The sequence below is a fragment of the Achroia grisella genome, unplaced genomic scaffold, assembly GCF_030625045.1.
Source record: "Achroia grisella isolate CSIRO2021 unplaced genomic scaffold, CSIRO_AGI_Agris_v1 utg483, whole genome shotgun sequence".
Lineage (NCBI taxonomy): Eukaryota > Metazoa > Arthropoda > Insecta > Lepidoptera > Pyralidae > Achroia > Achroia grisella.
This window is the reverse complement of record NW_026712886.1, coordinates 1365260-1383588: the sequence shown is the minus strand read 5'-3', so window position 1 is coordinate 1383588 and position 18329 is coordinate 1365260. Positions and strand designations below refer to the sequence as shown.

The 18329-nt window shown below is 33.3% G+C and overlaps 1 protein-coding gene across 1 annotated transcript; it reads left to right on the top strand.

Moving 5' to 3' along the window:
- The first annotated feature begins 14188 nt into the window (after positions 1 to 14188).
- LOC131845751 (uncharacterized) lies at positions 14189 to 15301 on the top strand. The gene has a single exon (XM_059194842.1). The coding sequence runs from the start codon at positions 14189 to 14191 to the stop codon at positions 15299 to 15301; it is 1113 nt and encodes a 370-aa protein (XP_059050825.1).
- Positions 15302 to 18329: the final 3028 nt, after the last annotated feature.

Sequence of the window (18329 nt, the reverse complement as noted above, 5' to 3'; positions counted from 1 at the left end):
ATACATACATATTATACATAGAAAATACATAGACCGATACAAACAATCATACTCATGAACATAAATGTTTGTACCGAGCGAGGAATCAAACCCAATAATATAGAGATACCAGAAGTTATATTATTTCACTAGCTGATCCCGCGACTTCATCCACGTGGAATTTAACTTTATTTTTCTAAAATAAAAGTAGCCTAAGTTACTCCTTATTACATTAGCTACCTGCCAATAAAAGTCCCGTCAAAATCGGTCCAGCCATTTCAGAGATTAACCGGAACAAGTCAGACAGACAAAAATTGTAAAAAATGTTATTTTAATGTATGTACCGTATTAATATTCATATGCAGGTAGTAAAAAAACGGTTATTTCAATATTACAAACAGACACTCCAATTTTATTTATATATATGATTAACCGGAACAAGTAAGACAGAACAAAAATTGTAAAAAATGTTATTTTAGTGTATGTACCGTATTTATATCCACATGCATGTAGTAAAAAACGGTTATTTCAATATTACAAACAGACACTCCAATATATATAGATAGCAAGTTTATATCAGAATGTATTACAGTATAATTATTGTGAGTTTAAAGTTAATGAACATTTCTGTAGCTCTTTTATATTAAAACGTGGCAAGGTAATGAGTCGATGGCGTGATTCTACCTTCATAATGTAAACATGGCATAAAATTACTGGGTAATGCATTTGTATACATTATCTCATTATTACCTTGCAATTTTTATTTTCCATTTCATCTATGGTGATTCCTACTGTTGGAAATGAGGATAAAATGTTTTAATTTCAAAAGCGTCCGTTTAATAATTTGTCTAAAATGTAATCCTCTTAATTAAACCTTCACACAATTTTTTTTAACCGCTTTAAAAAAGGATTCGAGTGTATTTTTTATACATTGTATTGTAAAATATTAACGTTTATAGAAGGTCATTATATATTTATTACACCAATTTTATAAGTACATACTAAATCGTTTATTAATCTGATACAAAAAATTATCGTGTGACAGTGTATGTAATAAAACTCCTGAGTAAAATAAAATTTCATCTAAATCGGTTAAGCCGTTTCGGAGAAGTATATTCTATTATGCGTAAATTTGTAAAAATAGCATTCTGCATTGCTTCTCTGTATGAAATATAAGTGTACGTTTCATACTTCTCAGTACGCGCACTTTTCTTAAGAAAGAAAGAAAGAAAGAAAGAAAGAAAAAAAAAATATTTATTCAGTGCTTTTCAACAATGTTACAATATAAAAAACAAGCAAACGAAAAATAAATTAAATAAAAATATATATAATTGAACTTAATTTACAATGTAGATAATTAAAAATAAACATAAAATAATATTTTTTTTACATTCATATATATGTATATATATTTTTATATCATATTTATATCTTAAAAAGTAATTTATAGTATTTGCTTCATGTATTAACATTTAGATAGACTAGCTGTGCCCGCGACGCTGAATGCTCGCGTTTAATAACGACTTTGGATGGCATTTTATTTCACCCTCTTAAGGGTAATTTTTTTACAAACTTCGAATGTCATATTTATTTACATTTAATTCTAGCCTTAAAAATGACGATACTTTTCAGCTCCTCTTTCAACCTTTTTTTCGCATTAAAAAGTAGCCTATGTCCTTTTTCAGGGTCTAGACTATCTGTGTACGAAATTTCATTTAAATCGGTTCAGTAATTCAGACAGAGATACTTGAGACAGAATTGCCAGCGTATAAGGTATACAAAACAAAAATATAACATAATTTAAAACTGCGTTCATGTGAAAAGGTATCCACCACGAAAGTAAAGCAATGGAATCTAATTATATAAGTCATAGGAACACCTTATCTGGGATAACATCATCATCGTCAGCTTCTTCCTTATCCCATTTATATGGGGTCAGAGTAATGTGTTTTTCTCTTCCATTCATCCCTATTCGCAATTATCTAGTTATTTACTCCCTTTCTTATCATATCTTTCACACAGTCCATCCATCTCCTTTTCGGTCTTCCTCTGCCCGTAGTTTTGACGAGAAAGTGCGACAAACAGATAGCGTTGCTTTCGCATTTATAATATTAATAAGCGTTAAGAATTGACAGCGTACTAAGTATACAAAATAATGTTCCGACAAAATATAACATAACTTCAAACAGCGTTCATGTGAGAGGGTATCCACCACAAAAATGAGGCAATGGAATCTAATCCCATACGTCATAGGAACACCTTATCTGTCACTCTCGCTCCGTTTAACGTCAATAAAGGAATAAGTTGGTTTTTCTAGTGGCTGTAAATCTTGAGGAAGTGGGGTCCTTTACGTAAAGCGACTTCGGTTTTGTGTGATAATGCCGGTTTGATTTTTTCCGTGTGGAAAAAAAATCGTATAAAAAATGTAAGTAGAGAGGTTGCAGTTATAACAAAATTCTATTGAATTTTAAATTTGTTTATGAGTTCACATCAATATTGTAGAAAAAATCCGATATTTTTAAAATATATTAAAAGAAGGTACTTTGTGTTTAGTACTAATGAAGTACTCAATCTAATGATTATTACAAATATTGTAAATAGCGCCATCTAGTATTTATAGACCGAACTAAGTTATTTAATGATTATTGCTTCTCTCAATACTACACTGACTTCGGTCTATAAATACGGAGGTCGGTAGTTGAATAATCCTCTATCGGCACTCAGTCGACGAGCGCAGAGCGTACCGGTTGTGTTTTGGATACTAAAGTGAAATTGTATTAGAAATGGATTTATCCCGGTCTTAGTTGGGCCCGGGGGAAGGTGCAAGTAGTGAAGGTGAGTGTTAATGCATTCTAAAAAGGCCTTTTAAACCTACACCCTTGTCAAAAGGCAAGGCCGCTACTTGGGGTTTCTCTTCCGGTAGCCAGTACCAAAGCCTAAGTCGTCATCATTAATTAGTGTTTCTTACAATCATTATTAAGACTTTATCAAATCAAATAATAAAATAATGCCGATTGAATTCATTTGAAGAAATATTTCAATAGTAGTCAGTAGTGGCCGTTTTGATTAATTATGTTGACTCTGAGTTGGGCGGATTTATATGTATACTAATTGTACTCGCGACTTTGTCCGCGTGGAATTTGTCAAAAAGTTAATAAGAGAATTAAAAAAAATATAAGTAGCATAAGTTACTATGAGTCTGAGTGTTTTCTATTATGTATATATTTACAAAAAAAAGTATCTTAGTATTTATGTATATCAGATGTCAAGTATCCATAACACAAGCTTTGCTTAGCCTGGGACTAGATGACACTATGTGAATTGTCTTTATATATACCTACATATATAATATATATATAGGGTGATAATTATTACCTACTTTCATATTATATTTACGTACTTTTTACTGTGAATAAAGATCATTTCTATTTCATATTCCTTTTGACTTTTTTTTTCTAATACCTTTTTCGATGTCTAACTGAAATCTTTCTATCGTATGGCCAGAATAGCACCGAAAACTCGCTGAGTCGGCTCGCAGACGCGTGTGCTTTACGAGGACCCTCAAAATATCGCCCCTCTATTTGAATCGCAATATTATCATCCCAATGGGGGGGCGTAGTAGTCGACACTTCTCAGTGTAGAAGGGAATTTCCACTGAAATTTTCTTTTCTGGGTTTCATTTTGAATTTTCCGTGACGAAAGTAAGCATTACGTATATCTAAATATATATAACTAAAAGGTGACTGACATAGTGATCTATCAACGCACAATCCAAACCACTGGACGGATCGGGCTGAAATTTGGCATACAGGTAGATGTTATGACGTAGACATCCGCTAAGAGAGGATTTTGATTAATTCTACCCACAAGGGTATAAAATAGGGGATGAAAGTTTGTATTAAACTTTGTCAATTTTAAACCGATCGGGCTGAGACTTTGCATGCATAAAGCTGCTATGACGTAGGTATTCTCTAAGAAAGAATTTTGATAAATTCCACCTCTAAGGGAATAAATTAACGCGAGGCAAAATATATACCTAGTCATTTTAAAGCATTTATGGATTTTAATTTCGAAAAATTATAATATTTACAGCTTCACCGGACGATAAGGGGCGAGTGTAGATGGCACTCCACACTCGCCGAAGCACTTTATGTCTGAAGACCAACTCTTACCTTACGGTTACAATTTTACTCTGAGGGCACCGTTAGGGGTTCGAACCTCGGCTCGGGCCGTCGTAATTTCGTTTGAATTGGACGTATTACGTCGTACGTACGTCTATCAATAAGTCAGATATGAATAGTTGTAATGAAAAAAATCGGACAGCATAAGAAGAATGAGCAAGAACATTACGTTTTGCTCTTTTAAACAAATGTTGTCAAACTTTATATTTTATAATTTGTGTGAAGATATTGAATAAAAGTTACAGTAATATGTTTCAATCAAGTGAAATCAAAAATCATTTATTCATGTAGGACATTTTAGCCGCTTATGAACGTCAAGTCTATTGTATTAATATTTTTCCCTACCGTCCAGTTCAGTATACAGATTCAATTGAGAAGAACTAGCAAGAAACTTAATTAGTAACGCGCCCTCACTACGAGAGACCTAATCTTTGTAAATATTAATAAAGTAATTTGTACACTGACATTTTCAGTGAAAATTTTTTCATCAGAGTTCATTTTTTATTAAAAAATATATATATGTTTTAAAAAACAATATCATATGATCTGTATACCATTCATTTTAAATATTCATATTATACTGTGATTTGTGACATGAAAAAGTTAAATTACATTAAAAGTCGACCTAGCTCTGTTATTTTAATGATTTAACAACATTCTGTATTATAATGAATGAGTGGTTTTTATGTACTAATTAATATTTAACCGCAAATTAGGTACTGGTATATTAAAAACATCATCTGTAATTTTACAATGTTCTGTGGTAACTAGGGATCAAGATATATAAGTTAGTATATATAAATACGTATATATACTATCTTATATAGCTTATGTTACAGATGATGTTTTTAATATACTAGGTTAGAAATCTAGACACACGGTAGCGTGTCAAGCCGAGTTTCAAGTAAACTGGCAAGCAGCACCGTGTGTATATTTACACGAACCATTTGGAGCCACTTTTGACCCCCTCATAACTCAAAAACTCTTTCACACAAACCTGTCAAATTTGGTTCATATATTGAGACTTGCGAGATAAATATGTGTTCCAAATTTCATAAACATATCTCAAACGGTTATTTAGATATTAATGTCCAAAAATCGTCATTTTTATCACTGATCAACTATAGATCAAAATTATAACCCACTTCCAGATGACCTAGGAAGTTCAAATTTGGCATACAGTTTACTGGTTGCCACAGACCACTGTAGAATTATAGATAATGTTTTTTAACACATTTCAAGATTTCAACAATCACCAACAGACGTTTTCTTTAATGAGGGAATCATAATCTATATTTCTCCATATCACCCACAGACCACTGTAGAATTACAGATAACGTTTTTTAACACACTTCAAGGTTTCGACAATCAACTACACGTACACACGATTTCTTTAACGGTGGAATCATAATCTATATATAGTGGATAATATTCTATGTATTATTTGTATGTCGGTTCTTTATGTGCAGAAAGCTATTGCATCTACTATATAATTATGTAAAATAAATAGATGCAAAAAAGGGTAAAAAATCATATATTTTTCTTAGTCTCAAAATTATTTCTACAATACTTTTTAAATGTAAAAAAGTGGCTTTTAAGTGACCAGCAATATACTATGAAGTCCACACATAACGTTTTTTAACACACTTATTTCTCCATACACGTCACACTCAACGGTTGGAATCATAGCTATACTCCATATCACCCACAGCCACTGTTCCTATTTTTTTCACTGTCTTGACAATCAACTACACGTACACACGATTTTTTTAACGGTGGAATCATAATTCGTATGTAGATTTGAAATTATACTTTGTTCAAAGTGGTCTGTAGTGGAAGTTGTGAATTTGGGAAAAATTCACAACATACTAGTGAGCACAAATAAAGTATTATTCATAGAGAAATAGTTGTTTTATCTATACATATAAATAAAATTGGAGTGTCTGTTTGTAATATTGAAATAACCGCTTTTTACTACATGCATATGAATATAAATACGGTACATACATTAAAAAAACATTTTTAAAATTTTTTGTCTGTCTGTCTGTTTGTTCCGGCTAATCTCTGAAATGGCTGTACTTTTTTTGCCAGGTAGCTGATGTAATAAAGAGTAACTTAGCTACTTATATTTTAGAAAAATAAAGTTACATTCCACGGGGACGAAGTCGCGGGAACAGCTAGTATTTAGTAATTCAGTTTCTTTTTAATTGTTATGCATGTTGATGTATATATTACTTTTTATTAGTCCGTTTTATGCGGTATTTTTACCCTACATCCGCTGAATAACAGCGCTGTTGTTTCGGCTGCAGCAATATACTGAGTGCAATATTTTATAGAAAATTTTATATTACATATTGGTCTATTTTTTTTTTATAACACAGGGCACAAACGAGCATGCGGCTCACCTGATGGTAAGTGATTACCGCCGCCCATGAGCACCCGCAACACCAGGGGAATAGCAAGTACGTTGTCGGCCTTTTAAAAAGGAATAAGCTCTTTTCTTGAAGGTTTCAATATCGTATCGGTTCGGAAATACCATTGCTGGAAGGTTTTTCCAGCCTTAAAAAAAATCTTAGAAACGTAATGGTGAACAAACATTTATTTAAAAGAGCAACACGCAAGTTTCCTGTTCATTATTCTTGTGAGTTTGCTTTCTGAATGAGTGGTCGAATAACAAAAGTATGACTTCAAAAATACTCATATTAAGTTTATTTGAATAAAGATTTTTTTTTTATATTTAATTTTTCTATACCACTATGATACGGTCCGTCAGATGGTAAACATTGATATATTTGAATCATAAAAAATATGACTAATCAAAAGTGTTTGTATCGAGTTTATTTGAATAAAGATTATTTCTATTTCTATTTGTAATAACCAGGAGCTCTCACTAGGCACTGCAAATTGAATAAAGACATGGAGAAATTAGACCTTACCTTAACAACAATCTGCAGATTTTGCTAACCAATAGAGGAAACGCCACTACGCATCCTATTCAAAATTCAAAATTCTCTCGTGCATAAACGAAATATCTCCTTTGGAAAGTTTACACTCTTTCCCGAGGAGATAAAAACGATCGCTCCTAAGAATATCCTTCAATTCTTGTCTCTGACGGGTCTAGCTAGCGAACTCTGAAAAAGGGCGAGCACAATAGATCTATGCAGGTCGCAGTTTTACAGGTCTTAGCACCTGACAATGGCCCAAAACTTCCCAATGGGGTGTCACGTGTTGACCTATAAGAAATAATATCTACACCCTTTTAAAAAACCCTGTCACATAAATGCGTAATATAACCATAATAAAATTTCGAAGGCCAATTATAAACTGGGCGCAGAGTGGAAGAAAAAGGCGTGAAATTTAACGAGTAATTAACTTGGTTATATCCAATTTTAAGTTTTTATTTGAACATTTAGAGGCAAATAATGGGGTCGCAGCCAGTAAGAACCTCATGCACAATAAGCTGTGTCATTACGTACAAGTGCCGACCCTGGGCGCTGTGATCATAATAACGTTTAGGGTCAGCAATTAATGCTTAACTCGGGGCCTTTGTTGGGTCAGATCATTTTGAAGGTACTATCGACGGTCTGAACTTATGTATCTTTGAAAAAAACTGAATTATTAAAATTAAGTTGACATGCTCGATGGGTTAGTGGTTTAGCACACCGCTTTATTTACGACGGTCGCGGGTTCGTTTTATCACACTGTACAAGTATTGGTATTAATTTTTTTCAGACTATTCGAATGCTATTACCCGCAGCTGGCCTTTACAGCTTCACCGGACGATAGGGGGCGAGTGCAGATTGCACTTGAAACTCGCCGAAGGATTTACGGAGCGGCTGAAGGCCAACTCCCGACTGACGGATACGACTTTAGTCTGAGGGCACCGCTAGAAATAGAAATAGAAATAGAAATAGAAATAATCTTTATTCAAATAAACTCATTACAAGCACTTTTGAATAGTCATATTTTGATTCTACCACTCATTCGGAATGCAGATTCATCACAAGAAGGATGAGCAAGAAACTTGTGTGTTGCTCTTTTTGATAGATGTTTTTTTTTATAAATAATTACAGTATAACAAGTAAGAGGCATGCGACAATCAACATAGAAATCGCTACGCACTCATTATTAGTGTAATCAGATAATATTGTCAGTGCTATGTATTTAAAATTTTTCTACAAAAACATTATTATCGTTAACGAATTCTTCAATTTTATAGTAAGCTTTTTTGCAAAGGAAGTGTTTTATTTGACATTTAAATCTTTTTTCTGGCAGATTTATAACAGACTCTGGTATTTTATTGTAAAACCTTACGCAATTGCCATAAAACGAATTACTAACTTTAGCCAAACGACATTTAGGTAAAATCAGTTTGTTATTGTTACGTAAGCTTTTATTAGTGCAATCACTAACTCTTTGAGCTTAGCTTGCTGAGCTTGTAAGCTACGGGTTCGAACCTCGGCTCAGGCCGTCGTAATATCGATCCCCGTTTGAATTGGACGAGGGATCGATCGGAGGGGATATTGGTATTGGCTTGAATATTTTTATTTATCTTTATCATTTATTTACCAATTGTGCAAGATCTAATTAGTTTGACACTAGATGGCGCTGTATGAAAGGATGGATCTTTCACTTAATAATTACTGAATTGATTTTAAAGAAACTTTACAATTATATACCTTATACATCAGAAATACAAACAGTCTATAAATTTGCGAGTGAAACCGCGGCCACGCCTAGTGGTTATATAACGAAGAAAATCCGTGAATTAACTTTTACTCTACCACACTCAGTTTTCTGAATACACGACCAATCTTGTAATCTAAATGCATACAATTCAAATCAGCTGTAACTCAAACCTGACTCTTATATACTTATATTATACGGTTGAAAATAGCGAATTCAGCAACCAATTTAAAATGTTATCTATTATAAAGTGGAACCTAGTTGGTAGAGATCACATACTTCACGTTTATAATAAAGGAGCCGCGCAGTAATGTAATAAAGAGACCGCGAAATGTCGCCGAGGTGATATATGGGGAAATTTGTCATATCCCGTTGTATTACAACTTGCAACTACTGTGTTATTTGTGATTAACGTTTATAAATTCACTCATGTATACATACATAATGTTACATACATAAATTATATGTTTTCCACGGGTGTACCTTTAAGAAACAGTTTAGTTTTTGTTCCTATTTCTTTTCTTATACTAGTATTACTATAAACTAATTGTTACTCACTTTAACTTGTATATGTTTTGATATGTCATAGTAACTTGTTATAATTTTCGGCAAACTTTAGATGTGTGATGTTTATAGCAATATCGCTGGTACATATCAAATCAAATCTAATCAAAATATAGAGAAATAGAAATAATAAAGAAATAATCATTATTCAAATAAACTTAATATAAGCACTTTTAAATAGTCAAGTTTTTAATTCTACCGCTCTTTCAGAATGCTAACTCATCACAAGAAGAATGAGCAAGAAACTTGTGTGTTGCTCTTTTAAATAAATATTGATTTAATTATATTTACATTAACAAGGATTAGGCATGCGACAATCAACATAGAAACTGATACGCATTTAATATCTGTTCAATGGATGTTTATATTTGTATGCTTTTAATTTTTCTTTTATTTTCTGTAGTTTGATTGTAAGATTGTATCTACGCGCCCAACGCACTGCTCCGCTGCTACGATCGACAACTGCGGCTGGTGGCGGACACCTGCACTTCTTGTTCGAGCAGTACCGACACTTACCGGCTTACTAAATCATCCCACCATTCTAACATCATGAAATTTTGTACACATGTTCTTTATTTGAATGAACATAGGACACTTCTTATTTAAAAAATACAAAGATTTTTTATAAAAAAAATAACATTAACATATTTCTACTTCCGCGCCATCTAGCAGCCAATAATGAAGTTATTTAATGCGAACGAAGCCGCGGGTAAAAGCGGGTATATAACTGTAGTGTATTGAATGAAAGACGGTCTATCGCTAACTGGTTTATTAAGATAAAAGTACAAGTATATTTATAATGTACTCGCAACATAAGAAATAACCCAAATACCCGCATCAAATACTACAATAACAAGGCTATAAAAATGATAAAATCGCTTTCTGATATAGGCAGATAAAAAATAATTTGAAGTCTACAAAAAGGACACTCAAATAATCATAATATTAATACTAGATTTAAAGACAAACTTGCTGTCCCCAAGTATCGTTTAGAAAAAGTCAATAGGTCTTTTATGGGAATAGATATAAAAATTTACAATAAGATACCAAAGGATATATTGGGATTACCCTTAAATAAATTCAAAACATCTGTTAAATCATATTTACTGAGCAAGGCCTATTACTCACTAAACGATTACTTGAATGACGAGCGTGCATGGCAATAGTTTTCATGTTCGGGATTTTCATTTAATGTTAGACATAGACACCTATATAAATGCATTGTAAATAAACTGGATTTAAAAAAAAAAGTAATTCAATTGAGTTTCTTGCCAGTTCTTCTCAATTGGATCTATATACCGAACTGGACGGTAGGGAAAAAAATTATAATGTAAAACTTGACGTTCATAAGCGGCTAAAATGTCCTACATGAATAAATGATTTTTGAATTTGAATTTGAATTTGAATCACCTTGTTCAGTTCGTATCAGAAATAGAAATAGAAAATCATTTATTCAAACTGGATTTAAAAAAAAAGTAATTCAATTGAGTTTCTTGCCAGTTCTTCTTAATTGGATCTATATACCGAACTGGACGGTAGGAAAAAAATTATAATGTAAAACTTGACGTTCATAAGCGGCTAAAATGTCCTACATGAATAAATGATTTTTGAATTTGAATTTGAATTTGATAAAATTAGGGCCATAAAAGTATCGCCCGCGACTTATCTCAATTTAAGCGAATTAGGTAGTTTATGGGAATTAGTCCCCTTAATGCTCCTCTTGCCAATGGGACCAAATGAGAATTTAATAACACTACCGACGTTCGTTACCTACATTCATTTACATGGACGGCCTCGGTAGTCTAGCGGTTTAGCACACCGCTTCACTTCCGATGGTCGCGGGTTCGATTCCTCGCACATTGCAAACATTTGTATATGTGACTATGACTGTTTGTATCAGGGTGTTTTCTAAGTATATTATGTATGTGTTTACAAATTAAAAATAAGGATTTATATCAATTGTCTAATACCCATAACACAAGCTCTATTTATCGTGGAACTAGATGGCGCTGTGTTAATTGTCCACGTTTAAAAAACAAATGTATATTATGTATGCATTTATTAATTAAAAAAAAGTATTTTATCAATTGTCTAGTATCCATAACACAAACTCTACTTATCGTGGAACTAGATACGCTGTGTTAATTGTCCAGGTTTAAAAAACAAATGTATATTATGTATGTATTTATTAATTAAAAAAAAGGATTTTATCAATTGTCTATTACCCATAACACAAGCTCTACTTATCGTGGAACTAGATGGCGCTGTGTTAATTGTCCAGGTTTAAAAAACAAATGTATATTATGTATGTATTTATTAATTAAAAAAAGGATTTTATCAATTGTCTAATACCCATAACACGAGCTCTACTTATCGTGGAACTAGATGGCGCTGTGTTAATTGTCCAGGTTTAAAAAACAAATGTATATTATGTATGTATTTATTAATTAAAAAAAAGGATTTTATCAATTGTCTAGTACCCATAACACGAGCTCTACGTATCGTGGGCTAGATGGCGCTGTGTTAATTGTCCAGGTTTAAAAAACAAATATATATTATGTATGTATTTATTAATTATTTAAATTATTAACCGGGTCTTAACACGAATAATTTTTAATGGCAAATAAAGGTATTTATCTCTCGACGTTTAATTAAAAAAAGGATTGCATAGCAATGGTCACGAGCCACTGGAGTACAGCGATGTACTTATCGTGGATAGGTGACAGCAGTTTTTTCTTCATCTACATGGAAGGTAAATACCTTTATTTGCCATAAAATTATTCGTGTTAAGACCCGGTTAATAATTTAAATAATGTATATTAAACACGAAAGTTTAAAATTAACTATGTATTTATTAATTAAAAAAAAGGATTTTATCAATTGTCTAATACCCATAACACGAGCTCTACGTATCGTGGGCTAGATGGCGCAGTGTTAATTGTGTAGGTTTAAAAAATCAAGCCACTAAAAGTAACGCCCGCGAATCTGAATTTAAGCATATTAGGTAGTTTATGGGAATTAGTCCCCTTAACAATGCGCGTCTCGTCGATGGGAGCAAATGAGAATTTAATAACACTGTACCGACGTACGTTGGTTCGTCATTTGCATGGAAATACGGATTTTAGTTCCGAGTAACGCTTCGGGGTGTAAAAGCTTCATAGAATTTTTTTATTCGACTGTACTATACGATTTAATGCGTATATATTAAAAAAAAATTATTAAGTTATATTTGTAGAAATAAATAACATTTATGTGTCTGTTTGTAATTTCAAATTAACAGCTTTTCAATATACATATGAAAGTATATACAGAGGTTACATTTAGAAAATTAAATAAAAAGGAAAAAAAATGTCTGTCTATTCTTGCTGATCTCTGAAACGGCTGGACAGTTTATGATGGCACTTTCACTCGCAAATAGCTAAAGTTATGTTGAGTAATTTGGGCTACTTTATTTTAGAATTCTAATTTATTAAAATAAAAAAAGTTAGATACCACGCAGTCAAACTCACTGGTAACAGCTAGTATAAAATGTTGTAGAACATTGAAAGTAAATACTTACTAATTGTGTAAAAGTACTTCGCACAAATTAAACTACTAACTACTATAGTACATCTTACATGCTATAATAAAACAGACAAAATAAATCTTGTAACAATTATAGCTATAAATAATTTCTTGTTGCTCATTTTAAACGATCGAGAATCATACCTGGACTGTGTAAAGGTTCTTTGTGCAAAGTAAGCTGCTATATACATCTCACATGCTATGAGAAAACAGACAAAATAAGTCTTGTAACTGTTATAGTTACAAATTTTATCTTACTGGCTTTTGCCCGTGGTTTCGTTCGCGTTAATTTATACCCTTAGGAGTAGAATTTATCAAAATACTTTCTTAGGGGATGAATACGTCGTAGTAGCATACAAAATCATGCATGCAAAGTATCAGCCCGATCGGTTTAAAATTGGCAAAGTTTCATACTAAATTTCATCCCCTATTTTATCTCCTTGAGGGTAGAATTAATCAAAATTCTTTCTTAGCGGATGCCTACGTCATAACATCTACCTGCATGGCAAATTTCAGCTCGATCCGTCCAGTGGTTTGGGCTGTGCGTTGATAGATCATATGTACTATGTCTATCAGTCACCTTTGAGTTATATATATTTAGATTGCTTCATACAAATGATCAAGAATCAAACCTAGGACTATATTTAGGTAGAGCAACTTTCATATACCCAGCGACTGTGGATAGGAAAAAAACGTAATAAAAATGTCAATTTCCAATAGAATTTAATTTGCAAGGCGAAATACCGTGAAAGACATTTAACGTTATCTATCCGGCGAAATAATACACAATCAATTTAGAATGCTTTTGTATAAGAGAGAATAATAAAAAAACACATTTTGTACAACATGTTGAATAAAAAGATTTTTATATTGACTTAAATTAAGTAAATTTACCATGAGGTATGTAAATACATTTAATTTTTACAATACTAGCTGTCTCGGTAAAGGTTGGTTTGCCATATAAATTAATAACGCTATAAAAAAAATAGGGGTTGGTGATAGAAAGGTGCAAATATAGGGTATACAACCTTATTTTTTAATGACACATAATCTTATATATAAAAATGAATCGCTAAATGTGTTGGTAAGCGCTAATCTCGAGAACTACCGAACCGATTTCGATAATTAGTTCCTAGTTAAATCAGTCGTTGCGTGACGTCGTACGGTGCGCACGCGCTCTTATCTTTTGTACGTTAATTAATTAAATGTTGACAATGTCAACTGCTGTAAAATGTGTTCATTGCAACATAGTTATTAACGAGGTGCTGGCTTTCGTTCAATCGAAAATCGACGTCATGGATGAAGAGAGCATAACACGATTGTGCATAGACACCTTCACGGAGAAGGAAATTGATGCGGCTAAGGATTTGCTGTTCGACTCTGTTTCTTCAATTAAGAAAATAACGAGGAAAGGTGATAGAAAATGTCAACGTAATATTCAAGATATTATTAGTACTCTGAAAGCGGTGGATCCTGAAAACATTCCAATTTTTGTGGCGAAAGAACTTCACCGACTACCCCCCGTTACCTTTGATCATATTGATGTAACACGGTTGTTAAAGGATATAATTATAATGCAGAATGAGCTAAAAATAATGAAAACTAATTACGCGACCATAGAACAAGTGAGTCAATTACGATCAGAGATAGAAAATATAAAATTAGCATCAATTGTGAATAATTTTGAATGCAATATAAATACAAGAAGAGGAGGGTATTTTAATCGTGATGATTGTGAATTAGATAGTGGTCCGATGGGATTATTATTAAACAATAGCAACAGTACCGCTAACATAGATAGTTCTGCTGCCCGTTGTCAATTCCAACAACAAGACTACAGCAGTAACAGAAAAATGCAATCCGAAATTACGCAAAATATATCAGCTGATTCGAATACTGGATACATAGATACGGGCGAAGCCGCCTGCCACTCGCAGGTAGTTCAACCGCTTTTAAACACACAGCCGAGTATTGTACTCATCTCGCCTGAGTCACCGACAACATGTAATGATAATAAGAGTAATTGTGATTCTGTGACCTTAAAGAAAACGTTATCTATGGCCGATATAGTGCGTAAAGATAATATAAATAAGAATAATGAAAATTGGACCTTAGTAAAGAAACATAAACGCAATAAAAACCATTTCACTGGTAAAATAGGGAAGGCTGTCTGTGACCGAGAGTTAAATTTTAAGGCGGCGGATAAAAAAGTACCTATGTATATAACTAATGTGCATAAAGAAACTGCCGAACGGAGTATTGTGGATTATATACTCAACAAAACAGGAGAACAAGTGACACTTATTAAGTTGTCTATAAAAAATTAAAACAAATATAATGCCTACAAATTTTTTGTACCTACATATAAATTGTCTGTATTTTTGAATGAAACACTGTGGCCAGCGGGTATTGTTTTTCGTCGGTTTGTACACAAGAAGTACGGGACCGCGGATAGACGACCGGACACGATACTTAATAAACAACAATAATATACGACAATAAAAATAGCAAAATAATGAGCTTCAACTGCAAAGGGTTGAAACGTTCTTTGGAAGGTGTAAGATCGCTATGCAACAAGGGAGACATAGTTGCGCTTCAAGAAACCTGGCTGTTGCCTCATGATATTCCCTTGTTGGGGACAATAAGTGACGATTTCTCGTACACAGGGAAGTCTGCGGTGGATACATCAGTCGGCATACTAAGAGGTAGACCTTACGGCGGTGTAGCTATTCTATGGCGAAAAAACGCTTTTTCATCTGTTACTTTTCTGGATTGCGATAATGACCGCTTAATCGCCTGTAAGTTTATGATAAACAGTGAGTGCTCAGTGTTAATAATCTGTGTATATATGCCTACGGAATCAACTGAAAATCTAATTGAATTCACGCAGTGCTTAAGTGAAATATATGCAATTATAGATGGTAGTGAGACAGAGTCAGTTATTATATTGGGTGATTTTAACGCCCACCCGGTCTGTTTTATAAGGAACTTATGGATTTCAGTGAGGAACAGCAGTGGAGATGCGCTGATATTGAGCATCTGGGCTTAAATTCAGGTACTTACACCTTTATCAGTGATAGTCATGGTTGTTTTCGTTGGCTTGATCATTGCATTACTACAAAATTAAACAGTAATATTATAGTTAAAGTAAATATTCAGTATGATGTATTTTGGTCGGATCATTTTCCTATGGAAATTGAATTGAATTTTAGTTTAGTTAGATATAAGACAAAATTAAAGATGCATACTCCTAATAAAATAATTTGGGGTGACAGAACGCCTCAACAAATTGACAATTACTTTATTGCATGTAATAATAGCTTAAAAACCATAGATTTCCCACGGGAATTCCAAGTATGTGCAGATAATATTTGTCATAATTTAGAACATCGTAAAATTTTAGATAAAATGTATACTAATATTGTAACAATTTTACAAAAATCAGCCTCTGAATGTAATAATTCTACTTATTGTAACAGATGGAAAAATAAAAAACCATTACCAGGCTGGAACAGATTTGTGAGGGGTGTACATAATGAGGCCAAGTTTCACTTTCAAAATTGGGTTTGGCATGGTAGACCGTTAACTGGTTATTTACATGAAAATATGGTTCTCAGTCGTAAAATATACAAATCCAGGTTGAAATGGTGCCAGGATCATTCTGAACAGACTAAAATGGATATGTTGGCTGTATATCGTTCTAAGAAACAATTTAAAAAATTTTGGCAATGTACAAATAAACAAAATATAAAACTAAGAGTTGCAGAGCATATTGATTCTGAAAAAGATCCACAAACAATTGCCAACTTGTTTAAACATCACTTTCAGTTAAGTTCGCCTTTGTTATCCTTGCCTTCGCCATCAACCGTGGAAAATAATATTTTTTCTGGGGTTTCACATCGAAATATACATGTTACCTCTAAAGATGTCAAAAATATAATAAATAATATGGAAAGGGGCAAATCACCTGGTCATGACGGTTTAAGTATTGAACATCTTCAAAATGCAGGCTGTCATCTGCCCAGAGTACTGGCTATGTTTTATTCTCTGTGCCTAGGCCATGGCTATCTACCACAGGAACTCATGAGAACTATTGTTGTACCAGTCGTAAAGAGTACGGCAAGTAATATATGTGAAAAAAATAATTATCGCCCTATTTCACTAGCTACTATCTTGGCGAAAATATTTGACAGTCTATTAAACTCGCATCTGAGAAATACTCTTAGTATACATGAGGCTCAGTTTGGTTTTAAGCCTGGCCTTTCTACTGAAACTGCTATATACTGTTTGAAGCACACTGTCAAGTATTATTTAGACCGTAAAACACCTGTAATAGCTTGTTATTTGGATTTATCTAAAGCTTTTGATATGGTATCTTATGAGATCCTGTGGGAGAAGCTTCAGAGACAAAATATTCCCAGTGAACTTGTTACAATATTTAAGTACTGGTATGATAACCAAATTAACATTATTAAATGGGCGGATTGTTTTTCAGATGAGTACAAACTGGAGTGTGGGGTGAGACAAGGTGGTATATCCTCACCCACACTTTTTAATGTGTACATTAATAGCCTGATCGCTGAACTTAGCAGTATGCATGCTGGCTGTTACATAGATGGAATTGCCGTTAATAATCTGAGTTATGCTGACGACATGGTGCTGCTGAGTCCATCGATTAGTGCGCTACGTAAAATGTTAAATGTTTGTGAGCAGTATACCATGAAACATGGCTTGAAATATAACACAAATAAAAGCGAATTTATGTTTTTCGGTTTAGGTGGTAAAAATCCTACAATTCCACCAATTATGTTGTATGGTGTGCCTATTAATAGAGTAGCCAAATTTAAATATTTAGGACATATTATTACCGACGACCTGAAAGATAACGCTGATATTGAACGTGAACGCAGAGCGTTGGCTGTAAGGGTAATATGTTATCTCGCAGGTTCGCTCGCTGTTCGACTGAAGTAAAAATAACATTATTTAAAGCTTACTGTCAATCTTTCTACACGAGCAGCTTGTGGGTTAACTATACACAGCAGGCATACAGCGCTCTGCGAGTTCAATACAATAATGTTTTCAGAATGTTGTTGCGTTTGCCGCGTTTTTGTAGTGCATCCACAATGTTTGCAGGAGCATCAACAGACGACCTGTATGCCATCAGACGCAAACGAATCGCTTCTCTATTGCACAGACTGCGGGGCAGCAGTAACAGCATTCTGAAAATGCTGTGCAATAAATTTGATAGCCCAATACTTTGTTTTTGGACCCAAATTGTTACGGGGGCCCTTAAATGATAATATGTAATTTTAGATATACTAACATAGGCTAAGTACAATTGTTACTAACAAATTG